This window comes from Hetaerina americana, unplaced genomic scaffold, assembly GCF_022747635.1.
Source record: "Hetaerina americana unplaced genomic scaffold, ioHetAmer1.1.p SCAF_179, whole genome shotgun sequence".
In the NCBI taxonomy this organism is placed as follows: Eukaryota; Metazoa; Arthropoda; class Insecta; order Odonata; family Calopterygidae; genus Hetaerina; species Hetaerina americana.
This window is the reverse complement of record NW_027286740.1, coordinates 366,163-393,108: the sequence shown is the minus strand read 5'-3', so window position 1 is coordinate 393,108 and position 26,946 is coordinate 366,163. Positions and strand designations below refer to the sequence as shown.

The 26,946-nt window shown below is 38.4% G+C and overlaps 1 protein-coding gene and 1 long non-coding RNA gene across 2 annotated transcripts; one reads left to right on the top strand and one right to left on the bottom strand.

Moving 5' to 3' along the window:
- The first annotated feature begins 621 nt into the window (after window positions 1-621).
- Window positions 622-2,704, top strand: LOC139687190 (uncharacterized). Its single transcript, XR_011700619.1, has 3 exons — window positions 622-878; window positions 959-1,031; window positions 2,452-2,704. It is a non-coding gene; the product is annotated as an uncharacterized lncRNA (long non-coding RNA).
- Window positions 2,705-9,783: 7,079 nt separating this feature from the next.
- Window positions 9,784-21,238, bottom strand: LOC139687189 (uncharacterized). The gene is made up of 5 exons (XM_071584312.1): window positions 21,163-21,238; window positions 16,862-17,021; window positions 15,269-15,608; window positions 14,167-14,282; window positions 9,784-10,306 (listed from the first exon to the last, which is right to left on the bottom strand). The coding sequence occupies exons 1-5, from the start codon at window positions 21,202-21,204 to the stop codon at window positions 10,230-10,232; spliced, it is 735 nt and encodes a 244-aa protein (XP_071440413.1). The 5' UTR covers window positions 21,205-21,238; the 3' UTR covers window positions 9,784-10,229.
- Between the last annotated feature and the right edge of the window lie 5,708 nt (window positions 21,239-26,946).

Here is a 26,946-nt window from a genome sequence, read left to right as displayed (position 1 = left end):
ACAATGCCACAGTTCATATAAAATTCTTTTTCTTTACTGCAGAGCCGGGTACCAGTAAATAAGGAAGCATCGTTGTGAGATTTTAGTGCTGCCTATCGAAAATTGGCATTCCTTCACCATCCATTCCCTGTAAAGATTTGTTGTAAAAATATGTATTTCTATGTAAGGTCCAATTTTTAAGTTATAATTATCGGTTTTAGAGTTGAACTTGTATGCGTTTCTCCGCTCAATAAATATTTTACATATAGGTCTATGCAGATGACTTCCTTTACCGCAAACGTCACCCAATTCATTTCCTAATACCGGGGCTTCGTAAGAACATCTAATAAATATTGAAATTAAATTTAAAATACTTCGCCTTTCCACATAAACCACTTTTATTACGACCTAGGTCATAATTAAAGTGGTCTATGTGGAAAGGCGAAGTATTTTAATTTCAATATGAAGAATTTCCACCAAGTGCCGCCAGAAACTTTCACTCATCTAATAAATACCCAATTGAAGATATTAGCGCCATCTCTCAACCAAGAAGGTAAACACGTCGTAGGTTCATTGTATAACAACTCCCTCTTTGAGCGGGGATTGTAAAGAAAACGGAGATGAGCGTTTTAACAGGTGGTGGAAGATTTGTATTCTTTGATTATTAGGTGGGTTTTGTTTGGGTTGTAATGGCTAGTATTTTAAGTGAAGGTAAACTGACAACTTCGTGCTCTGTGCAAGGCATACAAGTTACGCAGCGTGTACAATTTTTAAATTAAGATTACATTTTGTAAGAAATTTACGTAAATATGAATGAATATACGTACAAAACGCTCGGACGCGGTCAGGCTTTGCAAAGAGTAATGGATCATTCGAGTTCTGAAAGTAATGTTGTGAATGTGAGTCATTTTGTAGTATTATTTGTACAACTCATTTAATTTAGTTGTTTAGTACAATATATTAAATACCTTGATTTCAGATACGCATGGACAACTACACAAATGAAAAAATCATGGAGTACGTTGAGAAAATGACAGTGGCTAACGAAGTAGGTTCGTATAATTTTCTGTAGTAATAACTCCATCCCATGCTCATCACGACTCTACATCATAGGAGACTTAGTGATGGATGTTTGTGTAATCTGGGTCGAGGGAGAAAGGGAATGGGCCTCTTGGCAGAAAGCCCAGTCAGGGAAATGGCGGAAGTCGTGTCTCCGAAAGAGACCGAGAAAATGTTTACCTTCTTTTAACCATGAACATGAAGGAGAGTACGAAATGTAGAATTGAAGAAGGAAATAATTTATGCAGGGAACAAATCCTCTTTAGAAGGCGATGAATAAAGTTGGAAAGGGCTACTCAAAACTTACCTTTAATTGACTGACCAATTGGAATGATGAATACCACTAAATTATTAATGGACATTTCCACATTAAGAAACAGAATTAGGCCGTGACCTGTCCATTTGATGCACCCTTGGTGACAATAATAAAAAAATGTCCCAGGTGTGTGTCAATATAAAACCTAGCATTTGAAAGCCGGTTTTAAAAATTGACTTGAGAAAGGGGTCCCTGGTGCATAGTGAATCGGGCTCACTTGAGGGATAATGAGATGCTACGGGAACCTATATCATTTCGGTATTGAAATTTTATTCCCATTAGTCTACCTTTAATCATTTTTATCTATGTTCGCAATGAGGAGAAAGGAAACTAAAAGATTAAGTTTTAGGCAAATTGGGGATTGAGAGTAGAAACTCTGAGGTAGGAAAGCTTAATCAAATAATATTATTGACTTTTTAATTCCACACACAGTGTGGAATTGCAAAGTCAATAATTTCAATATGTTGTACAAATTCCATAACGTTACGTTGGAGACAAGAAATTTTATGAGGCATAATAGGTTGGTGAAGTGTTTCGATCGCCCACGGGATGTTGAAGACTGTGATCAAGGGGGGCACCTAACGCGAGGATGGGGTAAGGGCAGGATAGCCATGTCAGGTTTTGCTAGGAGATACAATGACATTTATCATTGCTCCTTCTGTGACTACACTAACCGGTAGAATACAAAAACATCATCTTAAACTACCACTCAAAGGATGAATCTGAGGATGAATACACCCTGGTCAAGGTATTAAACATTACGAAGAACACAGCAACACCAGTTTATGATGGCAAAAATAAGTTTATCATTCCTCTGATAAGCCTTCTTAAATGTATGTATTCTAAATGTAGCCCTGTAAAAAGTGTTATTCCCAAAAGAAGAATGAAAATAGGCTATTAGGATATTCTAAGCACAAAGCTTTCATGTGGCCTCTGTGGTGTAAGAACGTCCACAGAGTTATGGCTGATGCACCCAAGAGTATAACACGTTAATATTTCACCCCAATGAACTCACAACCAGGTATAAATGTAATTTGCCGAGGATGATTTGCGAAACTATTTATATGATTTTAACAAGGTTTTCTTCAATCAAACAGGTACTCTTGCAAAAAGTCAGCCTTCCAAAAACGTCCCACTTCCATTAGAGAGTGCAGAATCAGAAGTGGTTGGTACAATTTGCAAAACTGAAAGAGACAGGAAAATTACCGAGCAATGCACACCAACCAAATCCGGGAGGATGCATCACAGTACTGCTATAGTACCACCGAAAATTATCCCTAATCATGAGTTCATCTTCAAAGAAGAAGATTTCCCTTCATTGTAAAATTTAAATAAATATTGAAACAGTAATAGCCTGTTGACTTTGGCGTTCATCTCCCTCTTTCCATGCATTAAATTGGATATTGTTCAAAATACTTACATATCCAACTATCCATGGTGCACTTTTCTGGAATGAATTTGTACAATTCATCAGGCATACTAATTTTTATACACTCAACATGAATCGATATTTACTGACCAGCGAAAGCCTTTAATTTACATTATTTAAAGCCTTTTGATTGCATTGAACATGATACATGGAAATGGTATAGTTCACATGTTGAGACAAAAGTCAGTAGTTATAAAATGGAAAAGTGCATTGGTTTCCCTCTACATCCAAACTTACTAACAGTAGTAAAGAAAGTCTTAGCATCATGATAAAGGCATTGAAATGGTACACTCATTTCTTATCTGCTGCACATTTTGGTGCTCTCAAGGAAATGTTTCAATAGTTCTAGGTGGGCGGCGAGTCAGAAAATGGAATGTAGAAGCATGAAATGGATTGAAAAGGAAGGAATAAAAACAGGCGGTAGAGGAAATAATGGAGGATGGTAAAGGGCTAAGTACTATCGAAAAAAAGGGAAAGTATCAAGAAAGGGTTATCGAAAGCTGCAAAAGACACTATTGGAACCGTTAACACGAAAAGGACTTGGAAACCATAGATCACAGATGAGATGATTGCAAAGATAGATGAGAGGAGAAAATTGAAGAATGTATACACAGAGTTAGGCAAAATGAAGTACAAAGAGTTATACAATAAATTGAGGTGGGTAACAAATAAAGCAAAAGAAGCATGGTGGAAGACGCAGTGTGAGGATATGGAAAGTCTGCAGAGGAAGGGTGAAATCGGTGCACTGTACAGCAACGTTAAATCTTTATTGGGAAGTAAGAAAGGGAGATCTATAGTAACAGTTGGAGATAAGGCGGGTAAGGTAATAGTCGACACAGGAAAGACCCAAGAGAGATGGAAGGAATATATATAAGAACTTCGACCAACAAAGTTGGACATTGAAAAAGAACATGACATAGAGCAAGATAGCTTAGGTCCAGGCATACTAGCCGATGAGATAGAAAGGGCATTAAGGTAGATGAAACTAAATAAGGCTGTGGGGGTTGATAACATTCCCGCAGAACTATTGAAATATTTACGAAAATGTGGGAGGAAGAGGCTAAATGGGCTCATTCGTAGTATCTATGAGGAAGGAATCTGGCCGGAAGACTTTGTGAGATCAGCGTTAATTCCTATTCCGAAAAAGCTAAAGGCTACATCATGTAAGGACTACAGGACAATAAGTTTGATATCTCACGCAGCTAAAGTTGTTCTAAGGATCATAAACAAAAGAATAGAGAGTAGGGCAAATGATTTCTTAGGGGATGACCAGTTTGGGTTTAGGAAGGGGAGAGGTAGGCGTGATGCCATTGCAGTATAGAGATCATTAATCGAGAGGAATATAGAACACAACCAGGAGGTATTTGCCTGTTTCATATATTTCGAAAAAACGTTTGATAGAGTGAATTGGGAAAAAATAATGAGTATATTGCAGAAAATAGGAATAGATTGGAGGGAAAGGAGGCTGGTCCACAGCCTGTGCATGTCTCGGACTGCTCAGGTGCGGGTGGGGAACGGGGAGTCCGGATGGGCAGTGTTAGGAAGAGGTGTAAGGCAGGGTTGCCCATTATCACCGTTGCTGTTCAACCTGTATGCAGAGGAAATGATTAAAGAGGCATGGGAAGAACTGGAGGTAGGAATGAAAGTGGGCGGGGAATTCGTAAAATCAGTTAGGTTCGCTGATGACCAAGCATTAGTTTGTCAGTCAGCCAAGGAGTTGCAAGCATTGCTGAGTGAATTGGAAATTCAGTGCGACAGGTATGGGATGAGAATCAATATTCATAAAACAAAGGTAATGCGATTTTCTAGAAATAATAAGGCTAAGCTAAACATTAAAATAGAAGGGCAAAAACTAGAGCAGGTAGAACAGTTTACGTATCTCGGTAGTGTTTTGGACCAACACGGTCAAAGAAATAGGGACGTAAGGAGAAGAATTGCGCTAGGCAAAGAGGCTTTCACTAGGCGGAGGGAGTTGATGACTGGGAAGTTGAGTTAGGATGTTAAGAAAAGACTCTTAAAAACTTTGATATGGAGCATAGCTATCTACAGCACGGAAACGTGGTCATTGAAGTAAGAGGATGGACATAGATTGGAGGCTTTTAAAATGTGGGTGTGAAGAAGAATGGAGAAGGTGATTTGGACAGAGAAGAAAACAAATGAGGAAGTACTTGGTATGGTGGGCGAAGAGAGGGGTTTGTTGAGAGAAATCCTATGGAGGTAGGAAAAGTGGATGAAGGGAGTGTTGACCGGCAGTGGGATGTTGAAGACTGCAATAGAGGGGAGAATGTTATGCAAACGAGGAAAGTGAAGGAACAGGATAGGGATGTCGGACTGGATGAACAGAGGAAGAAAGTACTCAAGAGATGAAGAGGGACCTGATTAAGAGTAGGATATTGGATTTTGTGTTTTGTTAGGAGTAATAAAATATTTATTTGGTAGTTGTGTACATCCAAAAACCTACCCTAACCGGTAGATTACCTAATAATAATTGATATTAGCTTATTCTTGTTCCTAAAGTATACTAAGCTTTATCCACATTGAGGTTTGCTTGCACCATTGAAATAGCAGAGGTGTAATTGCATGGATTGGCTTAGACGGCAGGTCATCCATGGAAGAGGCTGACACTAAAACATCGGTGTCACCAGCATAGAGCACTGGGAGTATGCGAGTCAAGGGATTTAGTGTACCTGGGAGGTCATCAATGAGCAAAAGGAAAAGAACTGGTCCCAGGACAGAGGCTTACCTCAGTGTTCTCACTCACTCTCTCGCCCAAATCCTCGCCTCGTGGACACTGTGCATCTACTGGTTGGGAGGGCAGCGTGACATTCAGTCGTGGTGTACGCTATACGCGGATCACTTTCATTGCCTGTAAAATATGCCACCCACGCATAGTTCACATTGCAAAGCAAAACATTAAGAAACTGCTGACCAAAAGGGCAATTTATGTTGCAGTGTTAATGCATGTGAGAAATAAAAAAACAAAATCTCATAACTACTATACTAGTACATGTATACCACACTATAACAGTATTAACACAAGCAGAAGGGATTATGGAATTTGCATCCAAATTGAATCTTTTGACAGGCCACTTATATGTATAATAAGCCCGAGTAGTGAGCGGTATAAAATTTCAAGATGAAGTACATATTGAAATCATTATTGAGTGATAACAATATTTCCTTTCTCTGCCCATGTTATTATGCTTACGTGGCAATTCACATCAGGAATATTCTGATGTGAGTTGAACAAATTATTAATTTGAAAGTTCAATTAGTTTCCAGGTCTCGCACTACTGGTGACAGCACTTATAAGAGGGCATTCCTCAGGCCCTGGTAGACTCCTAACTTGTTGAAGTTATTACTGTGTTACGCAGACAGTTTTAATTCAGGGATCAAACTAATTTTATGATTAAATCAAGTGACTCAATGACATACTTACACATCAAGTGACCATAAAGATATATTTTCAATTCATGAAAGTCACAAATATTCGTACGTAATCAACAGATATTTCATGTGGATGCATGCGGTGAGACTGGTAATATCAGGGCAATTACAAACATAGCGCAAGTGAAACTATTATGTACTGTGTGAGAACATTCTATCAGAGCTCTCTGCTCAGCAAAATGCCTCCCAGACAAACAAATTCTTACTCAAAAGAGTTAATATTCCTTCTTGTGTCTTAAAAAGTCTGTTTGACCCCACCACCTGATTGGGCACGGCTTCTTGTGGCAGTCAACTCAAAATGACTCATGGAATAGCATTTTCATGAGTTGTCACTTAGTTTTTGCAGAACAAAGTGCGATCAAAGAAATACTGATTTTATTCTGTGCAAACCGTTCAACGGATCGAAACGAGACACAGTGCACCATCTGCCAACGCATCTGCTGACTAAAACGAGAAGTGTTGCGTTTGTTTACATTGATTAGTTATGCAGCAGCAGTGGTACGTGTCTTAACCTGTTGGTCGCCGCGTGCAACGGCAGCAATGGAGGAGCTAGAGGAACAGCATGTGTGCGTGAAATTTTGTTTCAAACTTGGCAAAAATGGTACGGAGACATTTGGAATTATTCAGCAAGCCTTTGTTAATGAAGCTATGAGTTGAAGCCAGTGTTTTGAGTGGTACAGTCATTTTGAACCGGGTAGAACCTCGACAGATGAAGATTCGCGAATGGGGCAGCCTCCCACATCAACAAACCCCAACCATGACAATTTGGTGTGGGCAAATCGCCGTTTAACTGTTAGGGAGATAGCCGAGGAAGTGAACAGAAGTTTTGGATCCTGTCAGACAATTTTGACAGGTTTTTTGGGCATGATGCACGTCGCAACAAAATTCGTCCCGCAGGTGCTGACTGGTGGACAGAGACGTGTGGACATTTGCCAGGAACTCCTGGATCGAGCCAATGCCGACCCAGAGTTTCTTAAACCTTCTTTTTGTTTCCAAAGTTAAAATCAACCTTGAAAAGGCGCTGATTCGACTCTATTGCGGACATGAAAACTAATTGTACGGCGGACCTGAAGATAATCCCTACGGCGGCTTACCAGGCAGGGTGCGAGAGCTGGAAGAAACGTAGGCAAAGGTGTGTCATCAGCCAAGGCATGTACTTTGAGGGCGACAAGTTCGATTAACCTTTATCCGTCGAAATAAACAAGTTATAAAATCAGTCCTGTCTTTTTTTGATCACACCTGGTATATTTGTTGCAGTTTATAGCAAGATATTCTTTCTGGTATTGCTTTCCTGCAATACCATTTAAAAATTAATAATTTAATCAAAAGTTACAACTATCCAATTATTATGAGTTATTTTTTACATCAAATCATTTTTTATTGAGACTGTTAATAATAAACACCAAATAAATGGTGCAGCAGCATAATTTGCAGATTTGAATGATAAATTCTATGCAAATCCACGAATTATACTGCAGCACACTGTATTACTTTGCTGCATGGGCCGTAAGCCACTTTCTAGCAAATATATAATGACCAAGGGATAGGCATAACTATGGGCGAATGGCAACAAAGAAGCATGGACATTTATGTCTCACTAAGCATAAAGAATGCTGAGCATTGTTAAAGATTCGGAAGTAGAATTCAAACGTAACATTTTCAGGTTCACTTTGTGGAATTCCTTCATGATGTGGGTAAAAAAGAAACTACACTTCCCCAATAAAGATTTAATATTTCACGATCATGGTTTCGATGCTGCGCATCGTCATTTTACTGTGGAAGTGTAAAGTTTCTTTTTAACCCTCAGTAGAATTTGAAGGCAGAGCACAGACAAAGCAAAGAGTCAAATTTATAAGTGGTCAAATGCACTCAAACCCGTGCAGTCTACCCTTCAACACTTGGGAAGGAAACAAACAACACCTCTCTCGGCCTTTCCCTCACAAGAAACACGTAAACAGCAACCAAACCACCACTCGCATCTAGCTGAATGCATGAGGCACATTGCGGTGCTCTTGACTCCGTATTCCAGTGGTGTGGTGTCCACAGTGCGACCCATTGAGAGGTGTACGTACTCCCACTGGCTGGGAGCGACCTCAAAGCCTCTTCCTTCCTCTCTCTAGTGTTTAAAAAGGCAAAATGGTGGTTTTACTCAAAGCCACTGATTACTCACAATATCAAGTGCTTCTTTTCTAAGTATTGCAAAAATAGAATGGAAAACTAGCCTTGTCAATTCTACTACACTTGTAAGGAACATGTGAAATAACATTGCAACTTTACTGGTCCAAAATGGAACTAAGGGAAATTTTTTCATCCGTTGATTTTGAGAATAATGACTTCGTACTCCATTCAGTGTTCTCTTAATTCCTGCATTTATAATGGATGTATTGAAAGTATTAATTTCTGAAACTGATGTTTTTTCCCAATCTCACTTGATTTTGGGGACGGGGGGATATGAGAAAATTCCATGAACCCATTAGTTTGTTACAATTAGTTTCACCAACAAAAATATTTGAAGTAAACAATACACGCAGTTGGAATCAGGTGATAAGAGCATGCTACAGGTATGAAACTTCACCATACTGCTGCGGAGACATCAATAACTATCCTCCACGGCAGAGCCTCCCACTTCCCCGTCACTGATGCCACTTCCAGATTAAGCGGATGGTGTCACTACAACGTCAATCACATTGCCTTCAGACGAACATCTATCCCCTCAACTAATTTGGTAGAAGTCATCACTCAATAGAGATTAAATTTCTAATGGTTTCAGTATTTTCCTCTTTTTGCTCATGGCGGAATCATTCCTAAAAACAAAATTTATGCAATGGAAAACTTCTCACCAATTATATACGATACCTATATGCACTAGGAAAGGTACACAAACTGTGACATAACGCATTTGTAATACATATATGTTCACATAAAACACCTTTATGCATTAGAAATCAGTTCTGGAACATTCCTCAGATGCAGTCTGACCATTGAGTGTGTTCAAAGCTAGAAAGGGATAAGAAACCAAGAGAACTGATACAGCATGCAGTCAGGAAGATAACAGCTACTCTACATCTGCTCAACGAAGGATTCACATCATCAATTCAGATGAGGTAGGTGAACCTCATGGAGACAGCATCTCCTATTAACTTTACTAGCGCACCAACGTGCACAGCAAGATATTTAAAATGAAATAAGTACCTTTGTGATTCGACACGAACATCACTTAGTGCAGACTTGAAAAATTACTTATTTCATTTTTAATATGCTGCGTATATTCCATTAAGTTATGCCTGTGGTGACAAACTGTACCACAAAGTTCCCTAACAAACTTGCTTGTATGGACTCGCAAGCTTAGCCGTTTGAAAAGTGCCCAGCAATTTATTCCTTGGCACTCATAAGGTTGTTACTAATTCTTTGTAAACCCATTTTTGAGATGAGTAACATTATACAGACCATTTGACAAATAAGCCGTTTATTTGGAGGAAAAACTTAATGGTCAAAATTTAAACAAGTATAAAATTACAAAACTAAGACTTCATTAGCAAAGCATAGGCAAGGATTGAAGAAGCATAGTTTTAAGCTTGCAACAACAAATGTATTATAAATAAAATTAGCCCATCAAAGTTAGAAAATAGTAAATCACAGGGATCAACAGAGGCACTTTCAGCCAAGACTACAGGCATTGTTGAGGGCAACAGCGGAAAGAAGCAAACGGTTAAAATGCAGGCTCAGAAGATGTCTGGGATTAGATGATGCACACGGCTCAAACAAAATCATAAAATCCTCATTCAACGCACCACTCTTGGCTTGACCTTTACATATTGTACTTCTCAAGTATATCACCAAAGTTGTCCCAAAAAGTAATGCAGCAATGTATTAGATATTTATTAAAAATTAATATGAAAAACAAATTACTCTATAAAATCTTTGAGTACTGTTTTGTAAAATGGGCAGTAGTAAGTGGCAAAATACACACATCCTTATTTACAATTTATGGAGTTGTATTCAGCCTCTGTGATATAAAAGACAACTCAACGAAGTGAACTTTACGATTGAATTCCCCTCAGACTCGGCTTTATCACCTGTAAAGGAGAAACACAAAAATATTAAAAGTGCACATTGATTGGCATTCATTGACAACACATTAACAGTCTTTCCAGTCAATGCCAGCAGCATTCACTGTGTCTCTGGTGTCCTAGAATGATCTTAATCAATTGCACTACTCATTCCAATCGAAGTTTTAAAGATGTGCCAAAAGTCATCACAGTATATTAATCAACTCGGCTATGGAGCTCCATTCAAAATGTGAAGAGGGAAAGTTTGAGGATACCAAATGTCATGGATTCCTTGCTTAAACTGACAATCACCCTTTAGCTTCCTATCAATTTTCAATGACACCCGAAGAAAATGCTTCACACCACATTAATAGGTACTTTTCTAACTGCCTAATTCAGTGCAAAGGGTGTATAAGACTCCCAAATGTATGCCGACAAATTTAATGGGAAATATAAACTATATTGGGAAACTAATTAAATCATTTAGATAGCATGTGGTTAAGCTTCGGTTAGCCAGTCAGCCATTGCTGAGGGCATTGCAAAATTAGTGTGATAGGCACGGGATGAGAATCAATGCACCAAAACTAAGGTTATGAAGTTCTCGAGAAAGAGGAAGGCTACATTGAATGCTAAAATGAGTTCATACACTGGAGCAGGTGGAACAGCCAGCCCATCTCCAAAGTACTACGGACTGAGAAAGTCTAGTATTATTGACAAAAGAAAAATTATTGCATTGGGTAAATGAGCTTTCCCAAGGAGGAGAGGGACATGGAATAAGAATGTTAAGAAACGGCTCATCAAAACTTTGATATGAAGTCTGGTTTTGTTCCACTCAGAAACTTGGTCATTGAAGTAGGATGATAGACGTAAATAGGAAGTTCCATTACTTTTACAGTTATGAGAAACTTAGCGTTGGCGCTACAAAAATATTTCAATTTGGAGGATAGATGGCACCATATACACTGATCAATCACAAAAGTCATACATTGTCTCATTTGGTCTAGTTAAGAAAACACCCCATTTCAATTGGAGACCATTTGTAGAGGTCTAATCAAGCTCCTATTGCAGGCAAGGCAGGCCCTCTAATTTGTCTGGGCACATTCCCAGGACATTTCAGGCCCTGAAAAAAATGGGGGCACCCACATGGGAATGTTGGAGACTTTTGATTTGTTATTCAGTTCACCTATTAGAACACCAGAGCAAACATTTAGCTTTACCTAATTTTTCTGCATCCTTAGGCCAAAAATGAGCTAAAATTCTTGGGATATAAGGAAAATGAAAAGAAACAAGCCTATGTTTACAAGTAACATCCCTGCAAAATAATCAAGGGTTTATGAGAACTCAGAAAGAAAAATCTTCAGTTTCATTCTTAGCATGTACATATTAGGGAGGAAGTTGAGCAGAAGACTTGGGTGAGATCAGCTTTAATCCCTATCCCAAAAAAGGGAAAGTCATCCATATGCAATGACTTGAGTCATCTTAAGGGACTGTAAGTTTCATCTTGCCAAGTTAAGGTAGTGCTTCGGATCAATAACAACAGGATGGATCAGGAAAATGATTAGTTAGGCTAATTACAGCTTTGGTTTAGAAAGGAGAGGGGTATGCATGATGCCATTGCAGTATTGAGGCACTGACAGAAAAGAATATAGGAAAAAATCAGTACTGGTCAGCAGATTTTGAGAAGGCATTTGACAGAGTGTATTGGGTAGAATTAATTAATGTATTACAGAAGATCAGATTAGATTTTAGGGATAGAATATTTATCTGCAACCTGTACACGTCTCAGACCACGCGAGCACTGGTAGCAAAACACCCGAGTCAGGATGGGAAGAGCTATGCAGGGAGGTAAGACCACGAAGCATGCTTTTCAACGTGCATGCGGAGGAAATGGTAAGAGAAGCATGGGAGGGGCTGGAGGGTGGACGGTGGAAGGAACTCATCCAATGATATCTGCAGATAACCAAGCCTTGGGGCCAGTCAACTGGGGGACCGCAGTTACTGCAGAGTCCATTAAAGAATCACAGAGATAGGTTTGAAATAAGAAAAAATGGATGACAATGAGGTTCTCAAGAAATATAGGAAGGCTAAGGGGGACATACTATGGAAGGTAAAACAGTTTGCCTATTTAGGAAGTGTTTCAGAAGACTAGGTAATAAGGATGTTAAAATAAGAACTGCCCGAGACAATTAAAATTTGCAAAGAGGCAGAAGTTGACGACAGGTACCTTGAGTAAAAATTCAAAGAAAAGACAAGTGCATACTTGAGTGTGGAGAATAGTATTTTAGGGCTTGGAAACTGGGAATCAGTGAGGCGAGAGGCAAAGTGGTCGTTGGAGGCTGCTCAGGTGTGGAGGGGGACGGAACGAGTGAATGGATGGAAAGGAAATCAAATGATGAAATTCTAGGCGTGGGAATGGGGTGCATGGTGGCGTATGGGGTAAGGTTATCGGGAGAATTCAAAGGAGATAGGAAAAATGGTGGCAAAGAATATTGAGTGCCAATGGGATATCAGACTGTGATCGAGAGAGGAGAATGTTGCCCAAGCGTAGAAGTAGGAAAAGAATACGTGTGTTGGGTGTTATGAAAAAATTTGGAGCTGAAGTGGAGGGCCTCATTATCCAGATTTTAGAGCACTTATTTGGTTTAATGTTTGGGGTAGGAAAAAACCTTGTTTGTCACCTCAATTACATGTACATAGGCTACTTTCATGCAAGCTTTGTGAACTTTGCTAACACTCCATAATTATATATTTGAAATACAGTGGAACCATGCTTAAAAAGCCGGCCTCGGTGATGGCGGGGTAACGTCATTGTCTACAAATCCATGGGTCGCGGGTTCGATTCCTACCTGGATGGGATCGATACCACCCATGCAGGTTCGTTTCCTCCACCTAGGGCTGGGGTGTTTGCGATCATCTCCATTGTTATCACTCTTAATATTCCGATGTAAAGGCCAAAGAGTGCTGTTTTTGAACTAAGGCTAAATAAATAAATAAATTTGCACAACGAGCTAAAAATATTTTTTTTAATGACTCTTAATGAGCGATGTTTTGCATAGTGAGTGATGAGGAACGGTGATGTCCCAGATTGATAGCATACCTGCTACTTCAATTACTATTGAGTACTTCTTCCGCTAGCATTTCAGTGCAGCTAATGTTCACATATTTTTACTAACTTGTGTTCAGACATGTTATTCGTGATTTTTCTGTGCAAATATTAATAATCGTTGTAAATATGTCCCCGAAAGAGAAGCCGCAAGAAGACAGCCATAAGAGAATAGAAATAACCTTAGAAATAAAATGTAAAACCAAAGGAGAGAAATAACGAGGCTGGCTGCTGTAGCACGCACAGACATTTGGGCTGCATCAGCCATTTGCAACATCCTCAAAATCTAGGACAAGATCAACGAGACAGACGCTTGAAAAGGAATGACAAGAATATCTACACAACTGTTGCGTATGTATTCTCAATGATGTTGAAAGGTTCGATTCGGGTGTGGATAAACTAAAAACAATTACAATTTGAAATAAAAGAGAGTATCATTTGTGAGAAATGATTTTTGCCGAATTTATCAAAGAGATGACAGGATCATCGACGGCCGAAGAAGAAATAAGCTTCAGCAAAGAGACAGCAGAGAACTTCATTGGTAATTTCAAGACGCTTGTAGATTCGGAGGGTTTTCTGCTGACACTGGTTCTTAATTGTCACAAAACGGGTCACATCATTTTCTCATGGAGGTGCTATCCCTCATTCATTCACTTGATCTTCGAATATCGTAGTTAACCCCATGTCTCAGTCTAATGGAATGTCAGATAATCTAAGTCTGTAATGAACCTGGATAAAATTAGTCTCATCCATTGCTACGAAACATATAAAGAGTACACCTCACCTTTGTCATTTATCTCAGGAGGAAATAGCCCGTCAGTATTTTTATGGAATATGGTTACTGTTTTCCTATCACTTTCAACCGTTGACATTTTGAAACTCCATGATTCCGGATTACACCTTTAAAAAACGTTTCTACATTAAATGCATAACCAAAAATAAATTAGAAATAAATAAACTATAGTTAAACGTTAATAATTAATTAAAACATATGTCTAAAGTTAAGTAGTCAAATTCAATAATTCTTAGAACAAAGAGATTTTCTGGGAGTTAAAATAACATTAGCACAACAGAATCCAAAATAGATTATCTAGGATAACCAAGGGGTTGAACTTTGAGCATCTTCACTGTTCCAATAATACAAAGTTTCTTCTAACAGTTGTTGCATTATGAAAATGATTAAGGGCATGGTGATGAACATGCTAAATAAGTCCCGCTTAAGCTTTTGAAGTGCATTAATGTAAAATATAATTGAAAAAATTTCTTCATAAATACTGAAATAGGTAACTAAATACAAACATTGTATTAATTTGAAACTAAGTAAATGAATGGCACTATCATTTATTCAGTGAGAGGCAATTAAAAATCCTCCAAAAACTGGATGTGGATTGTAACATGTTGATTTATACTTGAGAACAAGTGTGTTCAAGTGTAAGTCAAAGGGAATGTTTCAGCATAAAATAGTTATCGGTATCCTTGACTCAGTGATATGTATTAAGCAAAAGGGCAAATTTTAATGTTGTAATTTTAAATAAAAATGAATCAATATTGAGAAATGCAACAATAATTGTCAAATCAATAGGGCTATTACAAAAGCAACACAAATCAAATAATATGGGCTAAGGAGGGTTTCAACGTTATGACATTTATCGACCTGAAGTATAAATTCAGCATTAAACAGCTTCGTTTCACACATATGGTAAGTTTTTAATGTAAAATCGGTCAATCTATTTTATATCTTCACTTTGAGATGAAGATAGTATTTTATCTGGCTCAAGAATAAAGAAATTTCTTGACTTATATTAAAAGCCGATGTGTAAAAACATTTGAATGAACAACATATAGTGTGCAGGTATTGCCTCCTTATCATTAATACATACACCTACCCCTTAATTAATGGAATTGATATTTTGGTCTGAAGAGGGACTGACAAGTCCACTTTCTGAAGCCCTGAATCCACATAGCTGCTGTCTGGACTCTTGGCAGTTGAAGACTTTGCAAATTCCAGCACCGACGATGTGATCTTTGAGACTGCAGACAATACCAGCAGAGATAATGATTCATTATCAATGCTCAACTGTGACTTGAGCAGTATTAAAATCTCAATGAAACAGTGGGCGGCCACTAGATGCTCAATTCCTTCCTCTCTTTGCTGTTTTGTTATCTTGGGAGATGACTTTTGCTCATTGAAGGCATCACTCAGCTCGGGAGGCATTAGCTCCAATCCTGCAGTAATTAAATTCTCAAATAAGAATAAAAGAGCAAAACTAGATCTGTTGGGTGATTGCATTGAATCAATATTTCATTTGGATCAAGCACGAAACATTGGTGCAACCTTGGACCTGGCAGCTTGGCCATTTGGACTCCAGTTACCCTGCAAAAATGGAGGCATGTCTTTCGTGCCAACTGTCATTTAATGCCGCAGGAGTCCAGTGCCAATGGCCAACCGAGGGGGACCATTATGCATCTGCATCACTTCTACTTTTCTCAAATACCCTTTCACCACCAATAATGAAAAATAGCAAATATTGATGACAAGAGAAATGTATTCATCTTAGTTGCTTCTCCCCGTAAATTATTTGCGACAAATATTTTGATGACTTTTTAGTTTTATGGCTTTATTAATATTTTTGTTTTAATTTAAAACAAACTGAATAATTTAACAAGAGGCCATAAATTTGAGTAACTATAAAATAGCTAAAACATTACTCTTTGTCTCTACATAGCTAAATCTTATTCTAATAAAATTTGTAACAAAGTACTAATTTTTCAATCCAATCACCTTCTTGATACGTAATGAGCTTGTAATGTACTGGAAGAGCAACTGGTCCCAAATTCAGATTACCATACATGTTGGTGCTTAAGTGAACACGGGAAATGAAAAACAAGGGAAAAATTCTTGAACAATAAGAAAATAATGAGACCACATCAAAATTAAGCTTTAAAAAATTAAGTTAACTCTCTTGCATTGGCAGGCATTCACATGTGAATTTATGGACTGAAGTGAACATGTCCAAGGGCCAGCTTTGAGGCACTGAAAATTTAAACTAAATGCAGTAATCAACAATAAAAAGGTACGCCATATGATATGAATGTATAATTTCAGCATCAAATTACTTTCATGTGTTTGTGAAAATACTAAAAATGTAAAATTAATCAAAAGCATTCAATGGGAGAGTGCAAATGTTCAAAGGAGGATTGACTCCAGAAAAATTCTAAAGACTAAGTTCATGAAATATGAAGTTTGGAAAATATTCATAATAAAAACTATGAGAAAAAGGCAAAGGATACAAACTGTTTAAACCTACCATAAGGCTGTGATAGCAAATGATAGTCTTAATGAGTAATCAATATTTGAGGTGATGATAATTATAAGAGGGGGAGCTTTCAGCTCAGTCACCAGCCGGGTCTGGGTGGTCAAATCGAGTTGAATTGATATTGTAACATAATGAAAAAGCAAACAAAGGAAGGAAACTTACTCTGCAACATATACTTGTAATCTCTTTGCAATTTCAGCAGTCCAAGTTCCCACATAAATCGTATTGCTTCACTGCCTCTAAGTTTTATACTCATAGTCTGCAAAATATCCTGTGCTCCTTTTATAATTTTTGCAATAGATGTCTTGTTGTCTGGGAGTATCTTAAATTTTAATGAAAGAGAACCAAATTAAAAATAAAGATCACACAAATTTTTAGCATTATAACTATATCTAAAGGACACGGTAGTCAAGGGGTAGAACATTGGACTGCTGATTGAAGGCCCGGGTTTGATTCCTGGGCACGCCTCTGGGCACCCTCGGCTTCACCTGAGCTGGGTTATTTTTTGGGTCCCAAAATCCCTTCCTGGGAAACCATAACCGGCACAGGGAAGGGAACCGACCTGCCTACCCTGCTAATGCAAGCATTTCCAAGCCATTGTTGGACTTAGTATTATGTGAACTCTGCCATCACCTATCAAGCCAACCTTTGGATTGATACCCGAGTTTGTGGTTTTTATCCATATATTTTAGAGCATGCAGAAGCAATATACCTACTTTTCTCTGATTATTGGTTACACATCTGTGGTAAATTTTAAATTATCTGGAAAAGCAATATAACAGTACTGGGAATAAATTGGAACTGAGAGTACTTGTTATTGTGGAGAACAAGACAATGTAGCAGTTCTAAAGAACACTAACTATTTTCAAATTTAACCATTTTTCACCATAAAATTCACAGTTGCATCAAATTAAATCACACTTCATCACTGAAACTAAACAATGTAGCATTGTCAGCCCAACAAATTAAATATCAAGATAAGGGTATGTTAAAAAATGAATTTACTATGCATTTGATGATGAAAATATTGAAATAAAAAATATTAAATTTTGAAACATCAATTCTTTAGCTATTCATTGCCATCATACATATACATATGAACGACACAGATTTGCCCGGTAAATTCCAAGAATATGTTCTCAAATCTCCATCAAGAGCAATCTTTTTAATTTCTAGATTTTACAGGTGGCCTGGAATGAGTGTTAGAGTTCACAGAGCATGGTAGCAGGGTAACTGGATGACAAGGAAAGGACACAGTGGATTGGGCAGAACTCCAGGATAAGCAGAAAAACAATTTTATTTATTTATTTAACGACTGGGAATCGAACCCACTACCTCTGGGTTGGCAGGCAAGCAAGTTACCAACCCTCCCCATCTACCCACCACTGAGGCCGGCGAAACGTCGACTTCAATGGGGAAGGAGAATGGAATTAGGATACCAAGCAAGAGGAATTCCTGAACCAGCCACTGAACCAAGGACCTTCAGTAACTAAGTTTCATTATCCCTGATTCAGGAACCCTCTTCTGCTTCAAACTCAATTCCTCCTTCCTCCTCCCCTAACCTTGTACTCATGGGTTAAATGGAAGAAGGGACCATTAGTCTCAATTTTGCCCAAATAAAGACTTTTATCTATCTAACTGTCCTTTTATGTCTTCCAGCTCCCTCCCCTTATCCTACATTCCTGAGAATAAAAATAATGCTAAGGAACACTTTCACCTCTGATCATATTTTGTTCAAAAGGATAATTTAAAAGCTTGCCTTAGGACACCATCTGATTTCAGCATGCAGCAGTATTTTTCCAAGATCATCACTTCCCATCTCTTGGCATAATATTGAGACCATTCTCAAATCGAGAGAATAACAATTTATATTAACAATCTTTACTGGTTGATCAAGAAATATATTTTCCAACTTTTAGGCATAACTTAATAATCCAATGCCATTATCTCCAGCCTCGTTGTAAATACTTCTCCAAGCAATGCAATTCTTCTTTTAAATTCCCTACTACTTTAACAATTTCCTCATCTCCTCATTCCACACCAATTACAAAATGGCCTAGGTAATGATTGCTAACTTTTCGCTAACTGCCTAACCAAGGATTGACCCTCCAGCATATCAAATACACGCAATTAGTTCCCCCCCTACTTTCACTCCAACCTCTGGGCTTTCTCCTTCCTTCCTTACCATTTCTTCTAAATATATTTAGACAAGAACGGGTGATGCTGGGCATCCCTGTCTCACTGCCCTGCCTAGCATCACTCCCCCAACTCTCCATTTTGTATTTGTACCTGGGCTGTCAGGCACATCTTTTATCTCTCCACTCAACTTGTCTCCAACAAAATGCTCATTAATTGTGCCCAGTTTACTCTGATCAGTGCCGGACGGGTGCCAATACCAAGTCTCCTCGCCAAATCCCTCCCTCCCTCCTAAATGCTACCAATGAGCCCATGAAAATATTCAATTGCCCTGGCACTACTTTGCTAAACAAAACATAACGCCATTACATGTACTTGGTTTTCCTAAATTCTGAAGTTGTTCAGCAGGGATATTATACATTTTGTCAGCCTTCTTCGATTTTGCTTCCTTTAATGCTATTCATACTTAGCAGTCAAATATTCCTGGTCCTAAGCTATCCTCATCGACATTTAATTTCCTTCTACACTCAAACTACCTTATGCATTTTATTTATCTTATAGTTCATCTACACAGTCTTTCATCTTGCCAGAACCTCTTCCGATACATTTAATATTTAACCTGTTAACCCTTTAATAGCATGAATGGATTTTCCTTTCTTACATCCAGACAGTTCCTTCACCTTCCTTATCTTCATCTTTTGTTGGCTGCTTTGTTACTTGTTTGAGAAATTCCCATCTTTCTTCCCCTGGACCCATCACCTCATCCTCCCTAAGAATTTTGACAGCTGCCTCCAGGTACCCCTCCCCTTCTTCAAGCCCTTCAATTTAACCTTTGCACTAAATTGTCATCAAAATCTGCAGCTGCTCCAAGAAAACTATGTGAGCTGATCACGCTTTTTCTAAATCTATGCCTAACCATACACATTCCAACTTATAACTTCCTGTATCCTTAGACATTTTCCACGTGTACATTTGCCCACTTTGGTGGTTAAATAAGGTGTTAGCTATACTTATGAAAGTGATTACTCACGCTTCTGCATGAGTAATTCCTCTTTGGTGTTATCTCTGAGGTAATTCCTTTCTTCAAAACCATACTCTCCTTCCTCACCCTTGGCCCACCACTACATTCCAATTCCCCACCTCCATCTTGCGTTTTCTTCCAGGTATATTCCCAAGCATTTCGCCTCGCTGATCATATACACCAACTATTTTATCCTTCTTCCTATGACTTCTCGTCCATACATACTCCACTAGATTGATCAGGTCTGCTCTTATTTCAATTTCTAAAATAGTCTTGTCATTTACCTGTTGCACCTTCACTTGCCTTCTGCCCAGTTACCTGTTCAGTGCCATGGCTGCCCCATACATATTGACCCTGCCCCTCGGCTGTATATTACTCTGCAAATATCACTTCAATAATCCTTGCTACCTCTCCATCTCACCTCACACAGCCCCAACATGTCTACATGTATTTCCCCTCTCCACTTCTCGCTTAACGTCTTCCAACTTCTCTGTCCTCAGCGTTGTCCTAACATTCCTAATCCTTATTTGAAGATATTCTTCCTCTCCTCCACCTTCCTCTCTAGTGCTAGCTTCAAGGATTCCACGAGATGATGGCCCCGGAGGCCTAGCCTCCTCTGCCACTTGGCCGGGTGGGCCAAGTTCTCAAAGTGCCAGGGCTCATTTTCATATTTGGCTCCATCATCATTTCTGGGGATAAATTATTGAGGTGGGCACCGCCACTCAACGGCCGCCCCACTGGAGTCAGATGCCTTTGCAGCCACCTCACTGAGGAACAGATGCTGTGTGGACTATACTTTGTCCTACCCTTCAACCCTTTAGGTTGACCCTACTAGGAGACATCATCAGAGTTCCCTCAAGTACAGTTTTACAAGCCTTAATTACGAAAATCAAATAATTCAAAATTAAACTTTAATGAGAACCTAATGATAATAATGCTAATTAATATAGTGGAAATTAGAATGTTTATATCGCTACTTTGGAATGTTTTTAGCAGTGAAGCAAAGCATCAATTTCCATTTAATTCCTGGTGAATCATATTTTTCCTAACTTCTATTGACCAAGCATTTAAGTTCTGATTTTAGTTATATACCCTCACCTCATTCAGTTTGCCAACAAGAAAACCTCCAGGGAACTACATTATTGCACCACCTTTCCATTTTAGTGTTCACTACAAGGTGAAACAGAGTGCTTTACATTCACCCGCACTTATGCAGTTGAGTAATCATCCTCTGATTTCAATACCCATTGAAATCAGAGGATGTGCAAGATTTGACTGGAAAGTCAAACAAGTAATTGAATCATACCTTAGGCGTGAATCTTCCAGAGGCAGCCTCACGAATGATCATCTTGAAACATGAATTTAACTCAACAAGATCATTACAATCTGAAAAAGGAACTCTACTTTAGTGACAAGAAAATACCCAATGCTCATTGAGCATAAGCTCTAAAACTGTCCCAGACCTTTGCCACTTTATGAATATATTATCTAAAATACCATTGATGTTCAACAGGAGATATCATGATGAACAGAGTTAATTGTTATAATTATAAATTATTAATTTTTGTGCAACAGCAATTTATTTGAAAACTGATTTGATTTCATTATGGATGAAAATTTTTAAATGGTCATCATCAAATACCTAGGTATTAAGCAATCCAATAAAGTGCTGTAAGTATATAGGCACTTGCCTTTAATATACATTTTCCAATATATTCTCTTTACTTTCTGTTGATTAATACTAGTTTATTTTACATGGCTGGTATAGTGTTTCTTTCATAACCATTTTGTACCTATTTCACAATTTTTTAATGGGTTTTAAAAATTCCCTGGCCATCAGATTTCTCTGCCAGCATTTAGATCAAACACTCCATCTATCCTTCACCTTAGCCTCTTAATTACTTCTCAAGCACACAATCCCCTCTCTCCAGGGATCTATCATGCATCCATTTTCCATCACAAAGATTTCAAGAGCTCTCTCCAAATCTTTGCTCCATCTTCAAATAGAATTCCTCCTAGAAATTACACATTGATAGCAAGCTGTCATGGGATCATCATATTTTTTGCCTTATCAAAGAAACTTTCCAAGCTCTTTTTATGCTGAAAAAACTTTGAATTCTACCAGCCATTTTAAAGCAATCTACTACTGTTTCATTTCCATAACACCCACAGACTAGCACTATGGGACAATGCCCTTAATGTGAGGCATGTCTTTTTCCTCAAGAAAAAGGACATAGGAATTAATGCTTTAACTTCAACAAGAGAACCCTGTAGACCTCTCTTTATAAAGCTAGGCATGAGAACAGCATGAAGTACCTACATATATGCATTTGATTCTTATGTACATCAAGAATAATCTATTTAAATACTCTTCTGGATTTGAGTAGAGCACTTTTATAATACAAGGAGGAAAGACATTGTCATCACAATGGAAAGGCATTCAGTCATCAATAAGAAGGTTCACCAAACTACGAGGGTCATCCGGAAAGTAGTACCCGTTCGTGAAATAAAGACACAAAAGTAAATATTAACAAACATAAAAAATTTTATTTGAAAGAGGATACTTTAAACTACTTCTCAACATAATCTCCAAGCAAATTAAGGCATTTGTCATAACGTGTGACAAGTTTCTGTATTCCTGCTGCATAGTCCTTCGCCGCCAGCTCATTGAGATACGCGAGGGACCCATCTTGCACAAATTTTTGCATAATGCAGATGGTGTTTAACAATTTCATGAACAATTGTTCGAGAAACATTGGGAAAATGCTCACAGATGTCATCAATTGTGACGCGCCGATCGTTCCTCACGAATTCGTCAACTGAGCTCACCAGTTGGTCTGTAATGACAGACGGTCTCCCCGAACGCTCATCGTCGTGTGTGTTCCCCCTCCCCATGTTGAAGTTGCGACACCACCGCCGAACAGACGACTCGTCCATTACATTGTCTCCATACACCTCCTTTAATTGGCGATGAATATCACATGGGCGAACGTTTCTTGCATTGAGGAATTTAATCACTGCCCTCACTTCACAACTGGCGGCGTTCTCAATTTTTTTAAACATTGTAAACAATCACAGAAACAACACAGGCAATGCTAGCGTCACGCAACTTGGCTCAGAGAAGGCAGACAAGCCACTGAAGCTATCTGACCTCGTCCAGCGGCTACTCGCGTCGGCAGCACTTCATGCGGCACGAACGGGTACTACTTTCCGGATGACCCTTGTACATCCTAAAACCATACCAGTCACAAAAGAGACATCCAGTCGAGCCCTAGTCTCATGATGTACAGTTTTAGATCTGAAATCTAAACTTACGGACTGTGTACAACTGATAAAATCCCAAAAAAGTGAAATTAATTCTCTCAAGTGTGATGTACGTGCAGGGAAACCAGGAAGAAATGATCGTGGGCCCACTCACATCAAACTGACGCTTGAAGGCCATACTGTGAATAGTATTTCCACTGAAAGCTGCATGCCCAAGGTTGATTCCAAGGCTATATCAATGGTTCGAATCGATTATGATTCATCTTGCAAACCCACGAGTGAAAATTGCGCAGAATCCAGCATTGTCTCGAGAGATGCATCTCTCGTTGACGAACGTTTAGACGTAATCACGAGTCCGGGGGGCAGTGGTGTGATTGGCGACAAACAAACTGATGACTGGGTAACGGTAACAAAAATGGTAAAAGAAAATCAGTTAAGTTATCGATGGTGGATAGTGAAAAGGTAGACAACAGTATCTCCGTCTCTCAATCCAACAAAATGACGGCTACACATCGTGCCCACCACAAGGTTGAGTACCACGAAAAACCTGGCAAGTGCTATCGCATACTGGTAGTGGGAAAAAATACGTCGTCAACGGATCTTGTTGGCGTAAAAAGAGCGTGGTTACATCTTGGCAAACTGGCAGGTGCGACTAAGGAAAATACTGTAGACTGCTTCCTGAGAAAGAACTTTCCTAATATCCCTATAACGGTGATTAAGCTTGAGTCAAAGGGTGTAAATGCAAGCTTTAAAATTGGAGTGCCTTTTCATACTCGAGATGAAGTGCTGTACAGCGATAAGTGGCCAAGTGACCTGACCCTGAGGCATTTTTTATTCAAGCGCCGGACTGCAGTGGAACTGAATTAATACGAAGTGGCAAAGATAATAAATCTCATTCCAGTGGGGAGAGTAAGATCAGGATCCTAGTTCTCAACATACAGTGTCTATATAATAAGTTACAAGAACTTAAAGCCTTAACTTTAATAGACAAACCGGACGCAATCTGCCTTTGTGAGCATTGGATGAGTGTACTGGATGTCACAATTCCAGGGTATGTGATATGGGACTGCTATTGTCCAAAAGTGAAACGCCATGGTGGAGTGGTGATCTATGTAAAAAACACTATCGTGCATGAAAAACCAAAGATAAATCTGCAGTCCTTGAACACTGAACAGGTATTTGAATGTTCAGTGGTAAAACTCACTGTCAATGAGCAAATTCATATTATATTTGCACTGCATCGATCACCAGTAGGACCCTTTAGGGAATTCGTTGATAAATTGGACAATTTGCTCTATAATATGACAACTTATTCTAAGAGGCCTAAAATAATTCTCACAGGAGACTTCAATTGTAACCTCCTTACTGATGGTAATAATCAAAGAGAACTGCTGTCTCGGCTAGCCTCCTATAACTTAAAATCCTTGGTGAATAATCCTACAAGAGTTACAGCTAGTTCTAAAACCCTCTTGGATAACATCTTCACAGACTAACCAGAATCCCAAGTTAAAACTGTTGTTTTTAACCCAGCTCTGTCTGATCACAGGGCAATTATGTCAGTTTTCAATGTGTCTGAAATTAGCAAATCTGCTGTTGCCCCTACCATATTAAAGAGGGTCTTTAGTGACTCTAATGTCAGCCACTTTCAACTTCTCTTGAGTCAAGAGAATTGGAAGTTGTTCAATGAGAATAACTCCTGAACAGCAACTTTGACCTGTTCTACAGAACGTTTTTGTTTCACTTTGAATCAGCCTTCCCCCTTGTACCATTTAAGCACCCTAAACCCATTCAAAAAAACTGGATCACACCAGAAATTAGTCATTTGTCCAGGGCATTAAGGACAAAATCACAATATAATATGTCCTCTGCAGATAACACACTGCACCATGAATATTCTAACTTAAAAAAGCTGTACCGTATTATGATAAAGAAATCAAAGAAAGAATATAATGATAAACTAATCTTAAATGCAACCAATAACACAAAAATGGCACGGCATATTATTAAACAAAATTCTAGATCTAATGTAGTGGAGTTACCAGACAAATTTAGGAATGATAAAAATAAACCAGCGGATCCAATAAAACTGGCAAACGAATTCAATAGTTCCTTCTTAGAGCTACCGATGGTTAATGTACAAGATCCTCCTCATGATATCAATATCTCCTTTGCTACGTCTTACAAGTCTATTTTTCTTCAACCATGCGGCATTTCAGAGCTTTGCTCACACATTACCAAGGTAGGAAAGAAAGCCTTAACTGATATAAATGGTATATCAGGAAAAATAATTCATAATTGTATAGATGGCATTTTAAGTCCCTTACCCTTACTTGTAAATCAGAGTCTGAGAGAAGGCACATATCCTGATGCCCTCAAAGTATCCAAGATAATACCAATTTATAAAAACAAAGGGGAAAAAAATGACGTGGGAAATTATCGGCCCATATCTATAATCCCCCAGCTAGGAAAAATATTTGAGTATGTGTTTAATAAAAGGCTAATAGAATTCCTTGAAGGTAATAACCTGCTATCCCCAAAACAATTAGGAATCAGAAAAGGGAAGTCAACAGAGCAGGCAATTTTCAATGCAGTTGACACCATCATACAACAAATTAACTCCAAGCAAAAAGTAATGGGTGTATTCTTTGACTTGTCCAGAGCATTTGATATGGTTGAGCATGATAAACTATTGTTCAAATGTGACCAAATGGGTATTAGAGGCAAAGCACAGCAATGGTTGGGAACATACCTCAAAAATTGGCAACAGAGGGTAGCTGTCCAGAAGAATGGGAATACCTTCCTCTCTTCACCATTAGGTGTTGAAAAAGGTGTTCCTCAAGGGTCAGTGTTGGGTCCAACTTTATTTCTCATTTATATAAATGACCTACCCAAAAAATTACATGTAAATCCTCCTGGTAACTGTGTCTTATTTGCAGATGATGTGAGCTTTGTGCTGTATCAGAAATCCTTTGAAGATTAGGTGACTCTAGGTAAAACCGTTATTCGAGACATGGGCATATGGCGCTATGGGAATAACCTTATTCTCAATTAAACAAAAACTCAGGCCATGATTTTCTCTGCAAAAACCTGCCATTCTGATAAAAGTACTTCTCAGCCAATGTCAAATAACTGTAAAATTATTAACGAGTATAAATTTTTGGGAATATATTTTGATAAATACCTGAAATGGGACCTGCACATCACAAATCCAAGTAAAAAATTAAATTCTGTGGACTATCTTCTTTCAATTCTGAAACATACTGTTAGTATGGACGTTTTAAAAACGCTCTACTATGGTCTATTTTATTCTCTTGTATCATACGGTATCATAATCTGAATATCAGTTAAGTAAAGTATTTATTATTCAAAAGAAATTACTTAGGTCCATGTGCAATAAACCCTATAGAGCCCACTGCAGACCTCTCTTTCTAAGCCTTGGCATCTTAACAGTCCCTAGTGTTTTTATTTATAATTCAATAATTTTTGTAAAAAAGAACATGCATCTATTCCCATCAAATAATGGCACACACGCCTATGGGACAAGGACAAGAAATCATCTGTGTGTAGTGACTGCTAGCATGACAATGATGTCCAAGGGACCTCGCTCTCTGTGCATCAAAATATTCAACAGGCTTCCCATTAGTTTAAAAAATGAGAAATCACTCTCTATTTTTAAAAATAAGTTATTTATGTACTTTAATGAAAAATGTTTTTACAGTGTGAACGACTACTTCAATTCTGGGTAATTCTGAATTTTATATTGTGTAAAATCTTAACTATGTGTGTAGGTGTAATTTTATTTTATTTTTCTTTTCTCTGACTAGTA